The sequence below is a fragment of the Pelodiscus sinensis genome, chromosome 2 (assembly GCF_049634645.1).
Source record: "Pelodiscus sinensis isolate JC-2024 chromosome 2, ASM4963464v1, whole genome shotgun sequence".
NCBI lineage: Eukaryota > Metazoa > Chordata > Testudines > Trionychidae > Pelodiscus > Pelodiscus sinensis.
In genome coordinates this window covers 14,314,553-14,333,763 of record NC_134712.1, presented here as the reverse complement: position 1 = coordinate 14,333,763, position 19,211 = coordinate 14,314,553, and the positions used below count along the sequence as shown (strand labels likewise).

The window sequence follows — 19,211 nt, the reverse complement described above, 5'->3', positions numbered from 1 at the left end:
CCAAGCTTGCCTCTCTTTTAATCTGTACACTAGTTATTTCTTCCCAGCTCATCTTGGGCAGCACAGCTCAGCTCCTTTTGCTTCCTTCACATTCCAAAACTCAAACAATACATTATGCTGCTACCACTTTCTCTCTTAGAACTTCTCGGCTTTTAGGTACGGGAGATACTAAATCACTTTCTGTGCAGCTGAATGTACTAAGAAAGCAAGCCTTCATCATTTATTTGTATTTAATGTTATAGGAATGCTGCAAGAGTAGAAGAGTAGAAAAGAAAGAAAAGTATGCCCCTTAGTAATTTGTAATTGTCTGAACTGTTATGGAACCATTAGCAAACAGAAAGGAAAATGTCATACTGATTGCATCAGAGGGCCTGATTCAAAGTCCACTAAAGTTGATGAGAACTGCATACAGCTGCTGATTTTTCAGGAGTAGCCCAACCTCTTTCATGAGATACTAATTTCTGCTGCCTGGCAGTAATAATTGCAAGATCAGTTACCCCTCTGTTGAAGGAGGCCATTGTTTAAAAAGAAGCCGCAACCTAGGGAAAACAGGAATCCCAGGGTGATATTTTCAAAAGCCCCAAAGTGACTTCGGAGCCCGAGTCCTGTCAAGTTTCACTAAGTGTCTAAATGACTTAGGCACTTTTGAAATTTGTATCCTTGCTATGTATGTGGTTACAAGTGTGTTTCCGGAGTTGCCGTCTGACCAATAGTCCATTCCTTTGCAGTCATTGAAGAAATCCTAGTTCTCTTCAATAAGCCCATCTTCGTCAAGGGGAGTCTTCCACTGAGGATGTCAATGAACTTTACATCAAACCCAAAATGAAAGAGTTGGGTTTTTTTAGGAACTGCCAAGGGACAGAGTAATTCTGAGCTTGTGAATGTAGTGAATTACAACAATCATGATGTCTCATGATACTGCAATGATAATAACCAACGTTAGCTAGAACAGCCCAATTCTTCCTATAACAACATGAGTGCTAAGCCATGATTTTACTGCATAGTCTAGCAGAAGTCCATTTAGGCCAATCCCTAAACATAAACAACTAGTTAGGCTAGGTACAAAAATCCCATAGTACCTTACAAGTTGTAGACATGGTATCTTGGATCCAGTATTAAAGGGAAGAATAAAGGGGTCATGCGGAAATAGACTGTTTTAATTAATATTTACAGTGTTAAAAGTGTTTTTGGTTAGTGGAATGTGAGAATACAAGCAAAACAATAACCACAAAACATCCTTCAATAATGATTTTAAAGCATGGATATAATCATGACAGTTACGTACCTAGCAGTACCATCCAATTGCTCTTTTCTTTTGGGGAAAAGAAGAGTGAAAGCAGTAGGAAAAAGCAAGGAGAGAAAAAGTATGTGTTAAATTGAGAAGTTTTCCTTCTGGCATTATTGTAGAGTAGAGGTCCTAATCTTTTTCTATCATTGACCCCAAGTGACAAAAGTAGTAGTTCTTGCATTCCCCACCTAACTAGCCCTAAAGAAAAGGTTGACATGACCCCCACCTAAAGCTGCTTATGACCCTAACATTGAGGAAAATGTGAAAACAGAAATTTGAATAGTAGGGAGGCAACTGAGAAAAGTTGACAAATTACTGCATCCTAAATAAAGTCTTCCAAGGGATTTTCCCCCATGAAGATTTATTTTACAATACATCTCAGACTAGTAAGGGTGATAGATTTTGTTAGTAAATACATTGTGATGTATTCTTTCAGTAATGGCATGTGACATGTTCTTTTCTCTCTGAGGTTACTGAGAGAGTAAATAACTATCTACATTATGCAGGAATACACATTAGGACATATAGATTGTAGATAGTAATTTTAATACAGGAATATGCATAGATATAGTAATATACCTTAGTACATATAGGTAGTAGATAGTAATTTTCATACTTAGTATTCACGTGGCACTTTTAATCTATATAGCTCAATGTGAGGAAGGATTACCATCCCCATGTTCCAGAAGGGAAACTGAGGAACAGAAAGGTTTATGCCCAGATCTGCAAAAGTTTCCATTCAGCTGAGGTGTTTCTGGTTTTTGGCACCTCAACTCAGAGAGCAGATTTGAGGATAAAACGGCAAGAAAAAAGATGACCCCATTTCCCAACATATTATTTCTCGTGAACTCTTTCCACTGCAACATCATACCCTCAATCAATGGTTGTAAAAGGAGACAATTATAAAAATCATTTGGCTCTTTCCCCTGGATTCATTAGACAATTAAAGAGCTCCCCTTACAAAAGGCCAATATTAATTCAGTTTATTATTATCTTATACTTGGGTTCTGAACTATACCCATCATTGTGAGGTCAAAACACTGGCCCATACAGTTCAAGAGACAGGGGAAAGAATCTCAGCATTAACAAAACCCTTACATATAAAAACAGACTATTGGCTTGTGTGGCAGTCACCTATTCCCAAAGTTTCCTGTAAAATCCATGTTACAAGTTCCCTCAGGAATCAAAATGGAGGTACACAAAGCTGCTCCTGAGATGACATACTGAATGAAATCCAGAATACAAAAAGAAATTGACTCCATAGTAGATTCTTAGTTTTCCCCTTTGTTAAAAGCCAAGTTCTGCTCATTCTCCCATTTCAAAGAGGATTAGATCAAAGTCAATTAACAAACAAATAATATGCATCAGCAGGGTCGACACGGACAGTTAGTCTGCAGATTTTGAGGTGCAGGTTCATACTCTGTCTCACAAACGATTTATTAGTGAAGAAAGACAGACAGACAGAAAGAAAAAGAAAGGATAGATCAAAGGCCTGTTTGTTGTCAGGTAGATTTTTCTCAGCTTGTCTCTGAGCTGTGTAATTCCACTAAGCTGACCTGAAAAGCAGGTTCCCTACTTGCCCCTGAAATCTGCAGAAGAGAGTAGAGGAGAGATATGTAATACCACACAAAAAAGGCCTTACATAGCAGAGTTCACTTAACTGACATCTGAAAAGCAGCATGCCTGCCTAATTGGGACAATTTCAAAGATTCATGTATCCTTAATGCAGTGGATAAATGACACCCCTTTCTACAGATGTTCTGTCATATTTCCAAGAATAAAACTATCACTATCTTTTGTTCATCTCAAGTCAAAGGCATTCAGATGCCACTGAAATGTGAACAGCATAAGATTCTAAATGAAATAGAATTCCCTTCTTTGAATGGCTGTGACCTAAATTATCTCTAATTATTATATATTAAGGTTATTTTAAAGTAAAGTGGTCATCTCTTTGCTCAGTATTTTTCTATGAAATATTACAAATCTGACCCATCTTTTCTTTACACTGGGATCTTCCTCCTAAATTTATTGGAATCTAGGGTGATTTCCCCATGCTTGGGTGGAGCCTATGAACAGTATCACCTAAATAGTTTCAGGATCTGTTTCTTGTACAGAGGAAACATTTCTTGATGAACTAAAGGACAGTTTAGAGTCAGAAAAGTTATTTAAGCTACAATGCATTCAGGGGTTCCATATTTATTTTCTCTACATGATTTCACGATCAGACATGCTCAGTTTACAGCCAGAAATGGTTTTCAGACTAACAACTTGTCAAACTGAACCTGAATCTGAAAAACAAGCCTCTTACTCCATATATAGAAATTAAAGCATAGCTTCACAAGCAGGTTATCATGAGCGTATGTGTGTGGGTATTTGTGTCTGTGCGCATTATAAGACTGTGTATGTGCATGCATGCCAGTATATTACATCAGATGAAGTGGATTATTGTATTGCTCTGTAGTAATATACTGAACACACTATATACTACATAATTTACCATTTTTACACTTGCTTTTCACACTGAGGCAGTGGCTTCCCAGGGTATCTGTCGATGTGCTGGGCCAGTGGCAGCAGTTCCCAAAGCCACTGGGGACCACACTTGCACCCTGGGGTGCCCTGGGCCATGATGGACTGTTGTCCCCAGAGGCTCTCTGGGTTGTCTGGGGTTATGTTGAACTGCTGTCGGCGGCTCCTGCGGGGTTGCACTTCCCACCCAATGCCCCCTTGCCTAGCATGGGGGCTAAAGGCAGGTTGGTAGTAACTTTGGTTCCCCCTGTGGTGGGCACGCGAGGGAGCAGTGGTGTGGCCTTCCCCCTATGGTCACTCTGCAGTATAACTGTCCCTCCTAACAGCCCTCTCCCTTTCCTTGTTATAAAAAACAATCCCATTCCATTCACCTCCTGTTTTCCTGACACAACGAAACCCTGACCTTGCTTTAAAAGTTAGGAAAAGAGGAATCTGCATATCAAATTTGGTGGTCCTAGTTCTTACTGTTTAGGAGGAGTTCTTGAAAAAAAATTAACAGACAGACTGACAGACACAAGAATATTTCTAAAATCTATTGGTGGAAGCTCCTCTATAAGGGCCCATTTGCACCACTCTGAGGAAAATTTAAACTAAGTTATTAGGGCTGCAGAGCCCCATTCTTAGGGGCTGTAAATCAAAACACATAGAGAAACAACACACAAATACCGTTTTTCCCCAGTGTATGGTATCCATTTTTCAAAAACTCAAAGGTTTCAAAATTAGTTTCCCAGCCTCTATGGAACTGAATTATTATCGACAAAACAGAAAAGTCTGCAAACACTAAATTGATGTGTAATAAACAATAGTGAAGGACAGTGTTGGAAAAGATTATCAAAATGGCAACTGATCAGAAAAGATATATCGGTTTATGCAGCAGAACCCCTTATGGCCTGAAACCTCCCTCTAAACGAAATCTAGCGATGTTCCCTGATTTGCATGAGTAACACTGAGACAGCCCAGTTATCCAAAACATTGTTTAGCCACATAATTTCCACATCCCATTCTATGTTCCCTCCAATCTTTTCCACCCATGTATGGAATAATGTTTTATGTGCACCCAGGCATGTGCAAATGTGCACCACCAATAGAAACACAAAACCTAGTTATGGGGATTCTGCTAATCAGCTCGGTTTGAATGTATCTTCAGCAGCTGCATAAGCACTCTGCTTAAAGGAAACACTGATCCCATGTCCTGGCTGGGTTCTGCTGGATAGGGTATTACTGATCTGAGCGGGCAGCACAACACTTGCCTGAAATATGGAAACGATACAATTGATTCATAAAACCTCCAGGTGGCAACGAGATCCATCCTGTTGGGGTTAGTAGCATAGTACCTCCAGGCAGCCTGGATAACACATGAAGGGACATTAGCAGTATTAGGGGAAATGTTTATCTGTGCTTATAAGTGAATTCAGCCAGTTACTACTCTTCTTAGCTCAAAAGAAGGTATCAATGCACGTACTCAGTGAGTCGCCCTGAATTATTAAACAGCAATATTGAGAGTGGCCATTAGATGGTGCCATAGTTCATGTAAAGAGTATAATAGGAAAAAGAAGTGGTAGGACATCAGTCCTCAAAAACTGTTCCCAGGAGCAGCATATGTGGCAAGGTATTGTGCACTGCCCATCACTTTCAGATGCCCAGAAGATGTTACATACTACTAATCTTACTTTATTCTAAAGTCTGATCAGTCCAAAAGAGCATTAAGTGGAATGTACAGTACAATGGTGATCTGTCTGATGTTTCTGGGAATCTGAAAGAGCCTTGGTTAGCAGGCAACAATCAGTTTAATATACTGCTGTGGAAAGTTCTCTTGAGTGATTTTAGACTCGGCACTATCAAACTTCATTAGTACATAAACAACCGTACTGTGGTTACCCTGCCTGCCTGTTCTGCAGTGATTCTTCAGTATCAGTGAGTCAACCCTATCCAGACATCCTCACAGTAACTTGTGCTTTGTTAGATAACAATTTTAATGTAAAAGTATGCTGTTCAGCCTATTTCTCCTAAGAATGGGTCTGACCCTGAGAGGTGCTGAATACCCACAGCTTCCATTTATATCAAAGAGAGCAATACATCATTTGACTCAGGACATGGCCTGTAGTGCATACAGAGTTTCTGTCAAACTGATTGACATCCAAGCTACCAATTTTATATAATTTTTTACAAAATAAAATGTAAGGCTCTGATCCAAATCCCAGTGGAGCCAATGGCAGCCTTTCCACTGAATTAAATGTACTTTGAACTAACTCTTAAGACAGCCAGCAATCCAGGGATGCGTAACAGACTTTTTTTTTTTTGCTTTTGCAAACTACTTTTTCTTCTTGGTTCTTTTATAGAAACATTTATGCATGTTATGTTGCAGCCCTTATCAATAGAAACAAGTGACTCTTGAACAACAGTCCATATAATTATGAGTTTTTACAACAAAAAGGGTGGAAACAATGGAAACTGGGGCCTGTCAAAATAGGCGATTTCTCCCTCTGCTGCCCCCCAGCGCACAGCACAAAAGGTTTTGCCATCTTGTTTCAGGTGATTCTGGACCACTGAAATGAAGGTTGGTGGGGTGTTTCCCTAGAAAATTTCAGCCAAATGAATAATTTCTCTTTAAACATGCCACTTTTGCTCCAAAAGTTTTACGAATTCAGAGATTTTATGCTAGAAGGGACCATCCTGTCATCTTGTCTGACTTCAAAATGTACATCTTCATTACAAAACACAACTTCTCATAGGGTACGGCTAGACTGCGGGGGTTTTGGAGGTATCCCGAAAAAACTCCGCCGCGTCTAGGGAACACGTTTGCTCTTCTGCTTTTTTTTTTTTGCGGAAGAGTAAATGCGTTCTTTCGGAAGCCCTTGTATTCCTCGTTCTATGAAGAAGAAGCAGGCTTCAGAAAGGGGAGGAGGTTCTGACATCTGGCCCAATCTAGCTGGGCCAAATGTCGGAAAAGCCTCTTTCGACAAAAGAATCGGAAAAAGGTACGTAAAATGCGGAGCGCATTTTGTGTATCTTTTTTCAACAAACTTGTAGTCTAGCCGTACCCATATATGGCACAGGGAAATAAGAACTTCAAAGGAGAATTCCTTGCTCTATTACATAGCACCCTTATTATGCACTATCATTTCAAGAAGGAAACCCAGAGAATCCTAACCTGAATAAGTTCGGCTGCCGGCTTTCTTCTTTTCTCAAAATGTTTCTGACGATGTTGTTCCTGGACTTTTAGAGCTAGCCCTGACCCCAAGATGCCCTGAAAGCAGAAGTAGTAATGGTTGTCTCGTGTTGTTTGATTGAAAACACAAGAATAAAATAAAATCTGAGGAGAAAGTTTTCTTAAAACATATGGATGAGACAATCAGAATTATGGGAAATTAGTGGGAGCATTTCAAATGGGTCAGTGCACTTTTCTAGCAGTTCTAGTTCACAGGGCACCACCATTTTCTGACAAACCCTGCCTTCACCATAGGCCCACATTTCACAAGATTTTCAAAAAGCTTCTTAGTCTTCTATTGCCTTCTGAATAACAAGATGTGCAGCTGGTCTGTTTTCCTCCTCCCCTGTTTCAGTCAAAACCGAGCTAAACTCCAAGGTGGTGCATCTGAACCATATTCTGGATACTGCATCACCTGAGCACCCATCCCTGATGAATTTCTTTTTAAGTTTTGGGTAATAGGAGACCAATCTCAAGCTCCAAGTTTTTTACTGTTTCTATTTGAAACCACAGGTTGGTCCCGGGCCACTCAAAAGTTGGCACAACCACACAGGAGACACTTACAGATCAAGGTTAATTTTTTCAAAAATAACTTGGGGGCTTTGGTGACCAATCCTATCTTGAAAAGCAATTTAGGAATCTAAGGCTGGAATTAAAATGATATTTAAAAACTTAAGTCCCATTGAAATCCAAATTGTATTGCCTTTCAGTAAGGTTAAGGGCTTAAGTCACCTTTAAAAACTTTACCTTTACCCTTTTTGCAAATTTGATCCAAGCCTCAGGTTTGTAACAAAACCTGAAAAATTCTCTTTAGAGGCCTAGTTCTAAAGTTTTGCACAGCACACAGGATAATTCAGATTCAGCTCCATTTTATCTTAGCCACAGGGAGAAAAGAGATTGCTTTCCCCTCAGCATGCATGAATGTGATTAAGATTCCATCTTGGAATTATTATAGGAATTATTACAAGATTATTATACGTCTGCCGAGGTGGTGGTGAGGAGAGGGCAAAGAGAGCAACTTCCCCGGGGCCTGGTGATTAAAAAATAGAGGGGTGACATCAGTGTGCTCTGGGTGATGCTAAGGACTGACTGCGGGAGCGGGAGAGGGGCATGGCATAGTATGGGTGGTGCTAAAGGCTAGCTACCTCAGCGCTTCCACTTCTGTGATGCTTCGCCCCTTCAGGAAACACAGACTTCCCCCTCCCAACTTGCCCAGAGGTCCATCAATTCTGTCTGCCACTCTGCATCATTATCTCTGTGGTTTTTTTAAAACAAAAAAGAAGGATGGTACTTACGGCAGGAAGAGCAAAAAATGAAACTCCAATAAGAGAGAACGTGGCTGCTATCAGCCGCCCCTCCCAAGTTTTGGGGGTCTTGTCACCGTAGCCAATTGTTGCTAGAGTAATCTGTGGGGAGAATGGGTTGGCCATTCCATAAGAAAGACAACACAAATAGACGAGTAGGAGGGTTTCTTTTAAGCTTTACCCTCAAACGTGCATGACCAGTTTATAAATCTTTGCTTTGACCTCTGAACATTGTAGGAAAATGCACAAACACACACATTCTCAGCATGAATTCTGCAAGCAATCTGGAAAACATAAACTGTATATACAGTTTTTATGGTGCTTATCATAGTACCTACGAGTATGACAGATGTCAATGAATTTATCCTCTTCCTTCTCTGAACAGCACCCTGCTCAGGGGTGCTATTTACATAACAACAAAGGAAGCTTCTTCTCTGCTAAGGGTCTGTGCACATGCCATCACAGTGGGCACTACAACCTATATCCTTTGCTGAAATATAAGCGGAATTTAAGTATTTAAGACGTCAGAGTTAAGCTCCAGTATATCTAAATTTAAGATGCCGAGAGGCATATGATTCTTGTGCAAAAAGGGATTTTTGCACTAAATGGACAGATCCACACTGCATGTTTTTGCACAAAAACGGGTTGGAAGAGATTATGCAAATGAAGCACGAGAAAATGCTAATCAGCGCTTCATTTGCATTGCCTCTTCCGGCAAAGCGCATAGTGTAGACGTAGCCAAATTTGGGTTTGGATTAAATTGACACGTACAGGTTGAACCTCTCTAGTCTGGCACCCTCGGGACCTGAATGGGGGCCGAACCAGAGAATTTGCTGGACCATAGGATGTCAATATTGTCTAGCAGCATTACCAACACTTCCACTGCTTATTGGGCTCTTTGAAGACATGTGGGAGTAAATTAGAGCTAAATTACAGCAGAGAACACTGACAGTTGGGACTAGTGGCTTTAAACAAACTTTATGAGACCACAGGAAACTTAGCCATATCCCTGGTAAGAGGATATCCGGGTAACTAAAATCATGTCAGACCACAGATATTGATGGATCAGACAGTGCCAGACTAGAAAGGTTCAACTTGTTGTGAGTTTTTGTGAGAGGGATGTTGGAGAGTATTCTAAACAAAGGGGCAATGCCATGGTTCAGGTCTTATACCATGATTATCTTTGGTTCAGACTGCAGCATGACCTTGCAGTTGCCCTCACACTTGGAATATGCCCCCAACATATTTCCAACAGAAACATACAACGCATCAATTTAAGCCAAACTCAGACCACTCGTGGGGGACTGACTTCATATATTACGATCCTCTAGGGTTCAAACTTGCCTCTCAGATCTGCAGAAGCACAATGGACAGTTGTGTGCCAAAAACCCAGGGAAAATCAGGGGCATTTGGGCATCTGACTCCCACTTGTGCCTTTGAAAATCTCTGCCATAGGGATTTCTTCACCAGACTTTCTGAGCCACATTTGCAAGAGAGCTCAACACCCACAATTACAGACAGATCGCCATAAGAGCTCTGCCTCTCTTTAGGCCTGTAAATGGCCAGCTTTTCAAAAAGTGCTGAACATAGGAGCAGCTCCCCCTGTTCTGAGTTTTGAAAATCTGGCCACTTCATGTAGGTGACTAAACAGGAGCTGCTGGTTGCTAAAGACTGGCCCTTAGGCTCCAGCTAACGAAGTTCCAGAGTTTAAATTTTGAAAAACACTTAAATGACCTGGGCATCTAAGTCTCAATCTCAAAAGTGATTTAGGTACACGAGAGCTTAACGCTCACGGAAAGTCACTAGAACTTACTTGACACTTAGGAGCTTACATCCTATTGATTTTCAGCCAGACTTAAGCTCCTAAGTACCCAAATCACTTCTGAGAATAGGATTTAGGTGCTTCTGAATATTTTACCCGAATTCCTTCCATTCCCCTCATACTCTAATTCAACCAGAGACAGCTTTATTTCCATTAAACCAACAAATGAGAAACAGTTTCTACAGCGACTTACCAGCCCCCACCACAGTGCATCTGCATAGGTTTCGAACTCCTCTTTCATCTCGACTCCATGGGCATCCTTTTCAGGCACATCTTTCTCGACCAGGTAAACAAGGAATGAGGAGAGAATAAGTGTCAGGAACCCGATGTACCAAGCAGTGATGAGCTCCTGGAAAAGAAACAGACTGTAAAAGGGGGGAGACTGAAAACAGCATCAGCTTCTGCGATGGCAACACCAGACGTTGAGCCACAAAAGAGGAGAGATACACAGTGCAGAACAGCAAGAACTGTCGTTCCTTTCTGGATTACAGTCCGGGTCCAATGCAGCAAAGCGCTGGCTGTTCCATACCGCAGAGCTGTGATGATACTTAGTACCTATAAAGACCTTTGCTGCTGAGGAAATAAAAGCAATTTGCAGTTGTAGTTTGGCTCATGGCTGGATTCAGAGCCACAGCCTCATTATTCCATGGGACCTGGCACCAGGGCCTTAGCCTCTCATTGGGAATGCCCCCCTCATTTCCCTCCTACAGAAGCTCCCCTCTCCATGATCCCAGAGAGGCAGCAAAGCAGTTGGGAAGCCTCCAACACTACCTCAGCGGCCAAGGTGAATCTGCTCGGGATGAGGGACTGGGGCTGTTGCTCTCTATTGCTCCTGCCGCAACACACACAGTGGGTTTTGGAGATGACAAGCCATCGAGGTGCCTGGGGCAGTTTAACCACTCAACACTATTGTTTCAGGTTTCATGCCGATGTCACTGCATCAGTTACATTTGAGTCACACGTCTCAGCTTTTCTTCACAACCATCAGTTTAGAAACCTCCTATGGTTTTAAATGAGAAAATTGAGACACTGAGGGAATCCAATGAGCTGAGGAGTCCTTTACAGAGACGTATATTGCCTGGGCTTCAACCTGGCCCTGGTTTTGCAGCACCCCTTCGAGGCAGGAGTATACCAATGCTACAGATGTATAAATGAAGGCACGGAGGTTTAGGACCTAAATATATATTGTTTTGGTGGAGAAGGTAGCTTGATTTCCAAGCATGTTTGTAAGCTTTGGGGGAGTCAGGACTGTCTTTTTACTATATGTTTGTACAGCACCTAGCATGTTAGGCCATCTCGGTGCTACAGTAATGCAAATAAATAAACAAACAGCTACAGGTGTTCAGCACTTCTGAACATCTGCCACTTCTGGTGTTCCAAAGTCACAGAGTCCCACACTGGAAAAGGTAGGATCAGAGCCCCAGAGTCCTTTGTCAGGAAGTGAGAGAGTTTGCTGCATTCCTCACTCTGGCTGGGGAGCCCAGGGGGCAGACAAACCTGGACCTGTCCCAAGTGGGGGACATGAACCCTTCCCCCGGCTATACCTACTGCAGCTGCAGTAGCCATGGAGAAGTGCTTCTCACCTGGCCCCAATCTGCTGCGGTGAGAGAGGTCTGGGGTTGTCCTCTCTCCCCGGGATAACCTGCCTGCTGAATCCCACATCCCCAGCCCCATCCTAGACCAATTATTTAAATTAAGAAAACCAAAAATGAATTGAGTTAAGGAGCAACGCTGGGTAAATCTTTTAGTTTCACATAAATGGGTTGGGGGGATAGGGGAACCCAGTCACTGCTCTTTACTATATTTCTCAAGGGATAATTCTTTTAAGAGTCAGATGATGCCTTTTGGACACAGGTCTGTGTAAGGGTCAGCCCAAGGTGAGTTCTGACATGCAGATGTCAAACCCATCAAGGATCAGAAATCACCTCCTGGACCCAGACTCCAGTGATGCGTAAGTCAACTTGACCATTTGGTGAACTTATATTTCTTCTTAAACGGTGACAAAGAAATTCCCAGTCCCCTCAGAGTGAAGACAGCTGCTCTTCAATGCACGCAAGCAATCACAACTAAAATTTAATCTGATGCAGAGTGGAAATTAGATCCAAAATCTTAATGGTTGCCATGTAGAGAAAAGTCTGTGAATCCCCTCTCCCACTGGAATTCCACACCTTTGATCTGTGTCATGAAGTCTGTGTTAACACTTCACTATTATATTGGGCTATCTTCCCAAGAGCTTGACACACTTTATGAATAAGGGCACGATCAAACTCCCATTGAAGTTAAGGCCAAAACATCTCACAGGACCTAAGAGGATAGGAGATTTGACTAGAGCATGGCTACTCAACTTTGGAAGCCCCGAGGGCACAATGTTACTCACAGTGCATGCCAAGGGCTACAACTTAAGTATGGTTGATTACATGCAAATAGCTTCTTTTACACTGATGGGCATGAATACAAAGATTAGGGCAAGACTACACTACACGCAAGCCCCATTTAAGTCAGTTCTGTTGATGAGAATAAAATGCAATATTTATCCAATTTTCACCCATATGACAGCACTTTTAATGAGCAATGAGAGTCCAGGAATTTAACTACTAAAATGCATATCAACAGAAGACCATTATATTGACTACTTTTTTGTTTTGGCTCCCACCTGTGGGCCGTGTGTTGAGCCCCACATAAACCCAAACTGCACCCCAGGCCACAGGCTACATGAGGCCCATGGGCCTCATTCTGAGTAGCCCTGGACTAGGGTGACAGAGCATGTCTGCAGGAAAGTTGGGAACAGAACTCCAGGATCTTGACTACTAGCCTGCTGCTTTAAACACTAGGCAATACTTTTCTCAAGTGTCTGATCTGACTCCGTTTTGGGATGCTTTCTCCTTAACTCAGATTAATCGTGCAAACTCCTCACTTACTTTGCTATGTGCACAAATGGCTGATCCCAAAAGCTTCCATGTGCCTCCCCTCCTGTCCATTCGGAGCATCCGTAGGATCTGAAGGAAGCGCAGACTTCTGAGCGATGTTGCCAGAACATTGCCCTGGTTCCCGACAGCTACCACCGGCACAGAGGCAATTAGCACAAAGATATCTGCCCAGCATAAAGGAAAACAAAGACTAATAAAAAAGTGGGTCCATCATCTGCTGTTAGGGTTGCCAGATGGTTGAAACAAAAATACCGAACACCCGCACGTCCCCCTCAAAAAAACCCAAAAATTCCGTTGAAGAAAAAGAAGGGGGGGAGACCAAAGTTATTGAGCAAAAAAAAAAAAAAAGGACTCCAAGACTTATTAAGAAAAACATAAATAAAACAGCATTAAAACAGCATGTCCCCTTTAAGACCTTTAAGAGTGAGTGCAGGGAAAGGAAGAGGGAAGTGGTTGAGCACTAAGACCCAGGGCAGTCATTGTTTCCCCTAGGTCTTTTGTGCTGGCAGCCTTGCAGAACCAGGTAAGCATGGGGTCTGGGATTGGGGGGCTGGGGATGTTGGGAGCCAGGGGAGGGTTCGGGTGTGGGGAGGGGAGAGGCCAGGCGCTGAGTATTTGTAGGGTTGCCAGGTGCCTGGCATTTTTACCTCTTGGCCAGAGAAAAAAATCAGAAAATACCAGACATCTTAGATGTCCGGTATTTTCTGAATTTTTTTACCGGACAGGAGGCAAAAATACCAGACTGTCCGGGTGAATACCGGACACCTGGCAACCCTATCTGCTGTTTAATTCCATTTTCTGTGTGGGCTGTAAAATCCCCTGCAAAGATCTCAGATCCACCAATAAGCTCTTTCCCTAGCCAGTTAAATGGACATCTGTGAGTCAAAACCACTTATGGCACCAGTCTGGGATCCAGGTTATCTGCAATCTTACATTGGTATGGAGCACGCTTTGAGCTGGTTAACAGAAATGGGATATGAGAATCAGTGCTGCAAACTTCAGGCTAAGAAATCAAAAGGACAAACAACCCAGAGGACAAATATCCTATGAGTGGGATGCAGCAGAAGCAGGAATACCAAAACATACTGGTTAGTGAACAGGAAACCTCTTTTTCCTAATGTTTCAGCAAGTTGGCTGGCTGTCTAGGTTAAACTCTTAGGGTATGTCTACACTACCCCGCTAGTTCGAACTAGCGGGGTAATGTATGCATACCGCACTTGCTAATGAAGCCCGGGATTTGAATTTCCCGGGCTTCATTAGCATAAGCGGGGAGCCGCCATTTTTAAATCCCCGCTGCTTCGAACCCCGTGTAGCGCGGCTACACGGGGCTCGAACTAGGTAGTTCGGACTAGGTTCCTATTCCGAACTACCGTTACTCCTCGTGAAACGAGGTGTACCGGTAGTTCGGAATAGGCACCCTAGTCCGAACTACCTAGTTCGAGCCCCGTGTAGCCGCGCTACACGGGGTTCGAAGCAGCGGGGATTTAAAAATGGCGGCTCCCCGCTTATGCTAATGAAGCCCGGGAAATTCAAATCCCGGGCTTCATTAGCAAGTGCGGTATGCCTACATTACCCTCCTAGTTCGAACTAGGAGGGTAGTGTAGACATACCCTTATTACTGAGAGTGAGACAGGACCAACTGATCAATTAAATAGGTCTGAAATGGAGATTGCTTTTTTTTGAACTCATGGACCTTTACGAACCCATAATTATCGAAACAGAAAGGGATAGCAATTGTATCAGAAATATTCTCAGAGTTCTTAGCCACTCCGTCTTCGATGTATACAGGCAGTCCCCGGGTTACGTACAAGATAGGGACTGTAGGTTTGTTCTTAAGTTGAATTTGTATGTAAGTCGGAACTGGTACATATTTTGGGGAGGGACGGGGAGCTGGAGTTAGGTGGAAAAGACCCTGATTCTCATACAACTTCCTTATTCTAAGAAAAACACATACTGTTTTGATATGAAGGTTTTTTTGGTTGATATTTTAATTAAAAATTGATCATAAGTTTCAGTGTTTCATGCTATATCCAAATCTTCCTTTTGGGGTACCTGAAAGATCCCAGTTATTCATTTAATAGTCAGAATCTTTGTTTTTTATAACTAAAAAAGGTTTATTAGATGCATATTACTGTTCCAAATAGAATTTGCTACAGATGGTTCAGTGAAATGGGTATTAAGTGTAATCAATAGTCATTGGAGAGCACAGTGAAATATTGATACAATCAAAGCTGTTGTTGTATTCTGCTGAGCAGAAAATGGAAATCCCTTCCTGTGAAGTGTGTGTGTGAATTTATCCACAGGATTAATTTTAAAGAAAAATTCTGTATTGGGAACAGGAGTTTAGCCACAGGTGGGTCCTCATTGTCCACTCACCCACTTTGCAACCAGACCCATCCCCTCGGGGCTTACCTGCTCCGCTCCAGCCAGGGTGTGGGGTTGGGGCTTATCCCCTCTTCCCTTCTGTCCTGCTCCTCCCCATTCTTGCCCACCCACACCACTGGGTAATTTTTCAGCTTCACCTCTGCCAGGCTGGAAGGGACTTGTTAATTTCACGTGACGCTAACAAGATACTTGCAGCTCTAGTGCTGAAGAGGGAAAGAGCTGTTACTCCTAAGGTGGGGACTGTAACACAATGGGTCTCACTGCCTGCTGCTCCTGCTGTTCCCTAGGAAATTAATTTTTCCGCTCTGGGGTGCCCCCTTTTGGCTGGTGTCTTGTTCCCCCCAGCAGACCCACATCCTCTGCGGCGAGAAAAGCCGCTCTGCATCTCCCTGGTCTGCTAAGGTGGGGGGGGGGGGGCACTAGCTCCGCATTTCCCTGGTCTGCTGGGGGGAAGCGCCTCCCCGTGCCGCCGGAGGCGGCGACAGTGGGGGAGGCACCTCGCACTGGCTGCGCGCCCCCCCTCATTTGTAACTAGGGATCCGACGTAAGTCAGATTGATGTAACCCGGGGACTGCCTGTATTTATAATCAGGTGTCTTTATAATGATTCCATGTGGGTTTCTTACTCATTCGCTCTCAATAATTCCATAACAAATTTGTGTAATTTACTAATCAAGAGATGATTTTCTAATCTAGGATTTAAAAATACAACTGTGCTCTTCTTGGTTTTTACATAGTCATCAATAGTCTGAGCTTACAATTTAGCTGACAATATTTATGATGATACATGAGACAGAACAAACCTGAGCTTGTTTACCCATAGCCATACTCGCCCTAAAATACTAATAAGACTATTTTTATTGATTTGTGTTACAATAGCACTTGAAGACCATAATTGAGAACCAGAACCTATCTTGCTAAAGCCAGGTCTATACTAGCGGAGAAAATCAATGCAAGATACGCAACTCCAGCTATGTATATTGCTTAGCTGGAGTCGACGTACCTTACATCGATTTTCTGCAGTGGCCCCACAGTGGGAGGTCCATGGGAGAGTTTCTCCCATCGACTCCCCTTATTTCTTGCGACTGTGAGGAGTGTCATGGTCGATTGGGGGTGGTGGTCATCAGCATTTGATTTAGTGGGTCCTTACCAGACCCACTAAATCAAATGGTGGAAGACTGTCCTCTGGAGCATCCATCTTCCTGGAAGTGTAGATGTGCTCTTAGTGCTGCAAAAATACTTAGTGCTGCACTACAGAGCTTATATTTCTGAACAGCCACGACAAGCAAGGTGTGGCAGAGGAAACAGAGGTACCAAGAGAGAAACAACTGGCCAAGGATCATATGATAGAGTTTGGAAGAGATTTCTTGACTCCTAGTTCAGTGCCCATTAGCCCTCACTGCAGTAAAAGCTTGTTGGTGTCAGTAAAGTAGGCAGACAGAACTCAAAGATACAAGGTGAACAGATAGGTTTAGTAAAGATGTGCCATTTTTACAGTGCTTTTTCAAACTATAACTAGTGCGTGAATTAATGCTGAGGCAATCCTGCAGAACATCTGAGTAGATTTTGCAGTAAATATCCAATTCTGACTCACTGTCAAACCATGAACACTGTTCTCAACTGAACCCAGGTTATAATTCTTTCTAAATAGTGCAGAACTCAGCACACATGGCAGGGCTGAATTTCAGTGGCATTTGTATCTATCATTCATGGGGTTTTAGACATCAACCACATCTGACTCAGCACAGAAAAGAATGTACACATGGAGAACAATCAAAGAGTTTGTGCTTACCCAACATACACAAAGGCTTTCTGGCAAATTTGAGCCTCCCCCTCCATCCTTTATAGCGACAGCAACACCCAGCAGCCCAGATTCTTAAGGCAAATTCTGCTCCAAAGATGAAAATGGCAAATGTTTCCTGTATCAAAAACACAAACTATATTCTTAGACACATAACAAGTCTTGCAATAATTCTGGACTTGCAGCACTGGCTGGATCAGACGTGTGTATGTCTATATATACATACATAAATACACATACATATAAAAAATTTGATTTTCAAAAACCTCAGCACCTCCCATTGTTCTCAATGGAGAGGGGGAATTCTCCATTGTTTTCCGAAGTAGTAGTTAGCTGCTGAGTGCTTCTGAAAATGTGTCCATTTCATTTAGGTCCCTAGATGAGAGCTAAGCTCTTTTGAAAATCTGACCCTGAATGTCCTTGTAGTCTATGTACAAATGATTTGGGGCTTTTGAAATGTATACAGATAGACCTGAGCTGGAAAATTGGAATCTGGAATGAGATTCATATTTACTAATTTTTGGGTACATTTGGAGCCAGAGTTTTGATTTAGACCCATCTCTGAGATAATCAGTCCAATAAGCGCTCCTCCTAATTTCTCAGAGGCATTTACGATCATGCCTGTAAGACACTGGTAAGCTAATTTTAAAATCAAATCTCTTTTCTAGTCTTAATACAGCATGTCCAATTTTGCTTTAGCTGGCTGAAATAACTTGGGGTTGAGTCACTGGAGATAGTGTCATTGTGTTAAAGGGCTAACTCCTCAGTTACTCCACCCCATAAGATGGCCTTACTTGGGGGCTGCTCTAACTTTCACAGATGGTTAATTGTCACTGAAGGGTGGGCATGATGGCCAAAGCACATCTCCCTTCACCTCCACCAGACAGGTCCATTTCTATGAAGATTCACTACAAGGAATCTTCCTAAATCCTAATGCAGCAAAAAGGAAAATCTCTTAGGGTATGTCTGCACTAGCTCGTTAATTCAAGCTAGGTAGGCAAATCAGGGAACCGGGGTTGAAAATGAAGCCTGGGATTTAAATATCCCAGGCTTTATTTGCATGTTCCCGTCCTGCCGCCATTTTTAAATCCCCCTTAGTCCGAACGAACTGCCCGCGGCTACAGGCGGCAGTTTAAAGTTAATCCGAACTAAGTCCTTAGTTAGTTAAGTCCTTAGTTAGATAATCCAAACTAACTGTTACTCCTCATAGAAAAAAAAGTCACAGCTCATTTTAATCCCCAGCTAAAGAGCAGAGTCCTGACTTCCCACCAAACCTAGGGGCCAACTCCCCCTCCCACGGCACTCGGAAATCCCTGCGCTCAACTCACCCCTCCTGAAGCACACAGAAGCCATTGCACTCCTCTGGGGCTGACGCCCCCTCCCGCAGTGCGCCCAGCACGCCAGCACACTTCCAGATTTAGGGCACGGGGCCTTTTTAGGCGCAGGGTCCAATTCGGGGGAATCGGGCAAATCGGCCTGAAGCCGGCCCTGCGTGTGGGCGTTGAGGGTTGGGTGGGCTTGAGAATACGGTCTGCCACATTGTTCTTTCCAGTGCACTCATTCAATACCTACTAGTGCAAGTCTGTCCACCCGGGCTGAGCGGCTGCAGTCTAGACATACCCCTGGGGCTGGATTTTAAGAAGTGCTTAGCTTCAGCCGAGCTCTGCTTGCACTAAAGCCAATGGGAATTTTACTAGTTACTTCACTGGGTGCAGAATTAGGCTACCATTGAACAGGTATTACTGAAAATCCCACCCTGAAATTATAGGACCAGAAATTTCCTCCCCCATTCACTATTTTCTTCTATTTCCGGTGTTATTATAATCTACCAAGTGATGCACAAAAATACAGTCACTGCTTGAAAACCAGCTGCTTGCTGCACATAGGTGACTAAATCAGACTGCGTGATGGGGTATGCTGACTCTCCACTGAGCCCACAAGGGGTCATGAG

General features: G+C 42.9%; 1 protein-coding gene across 2 annotated transcripts in view; it reads right to left on the bottom strand.

Moving 5' to 3' along the window:
• KCNQ3 (potassium voltage-gated channel subfamily Q member 3) overlaps positions 1-19,211 on the bottom strand; it is a 274,082-nt gene that overhangs the window by 32,520 nt on the left and 222,351 nt on the right. For both annotated transcript variants that reach the window (XM_014573849.3, XM_075920121.1), the window contains exons 3-8: positions 17,252-17,378; positions 13,067-13,239; positions 10,342-10,497; positions 8,318-8,428; positions 6,966-7,061; positions 5,065-5,159 (exon numbers count right to left, since the gene is read on the bottom strand). In XM_014573849.3, the coding sequence (XP_014429335.2) occupies positions 5,065-5,159; positions 6,966-7,061; positions 8,318-8,428; positions 10,342-10,497; positions 13,067-13,239; positions 17,252-17,378 (758 nt within the window). The remainder of the gene's footprint in view (positions 1-5,064; positions 5,160-6,965; positions 7,062-8,317; positions 8,429-10,341; positions 10,498-13,066; positions 13,240-17,251; positions 17,379-19,211) is intronic.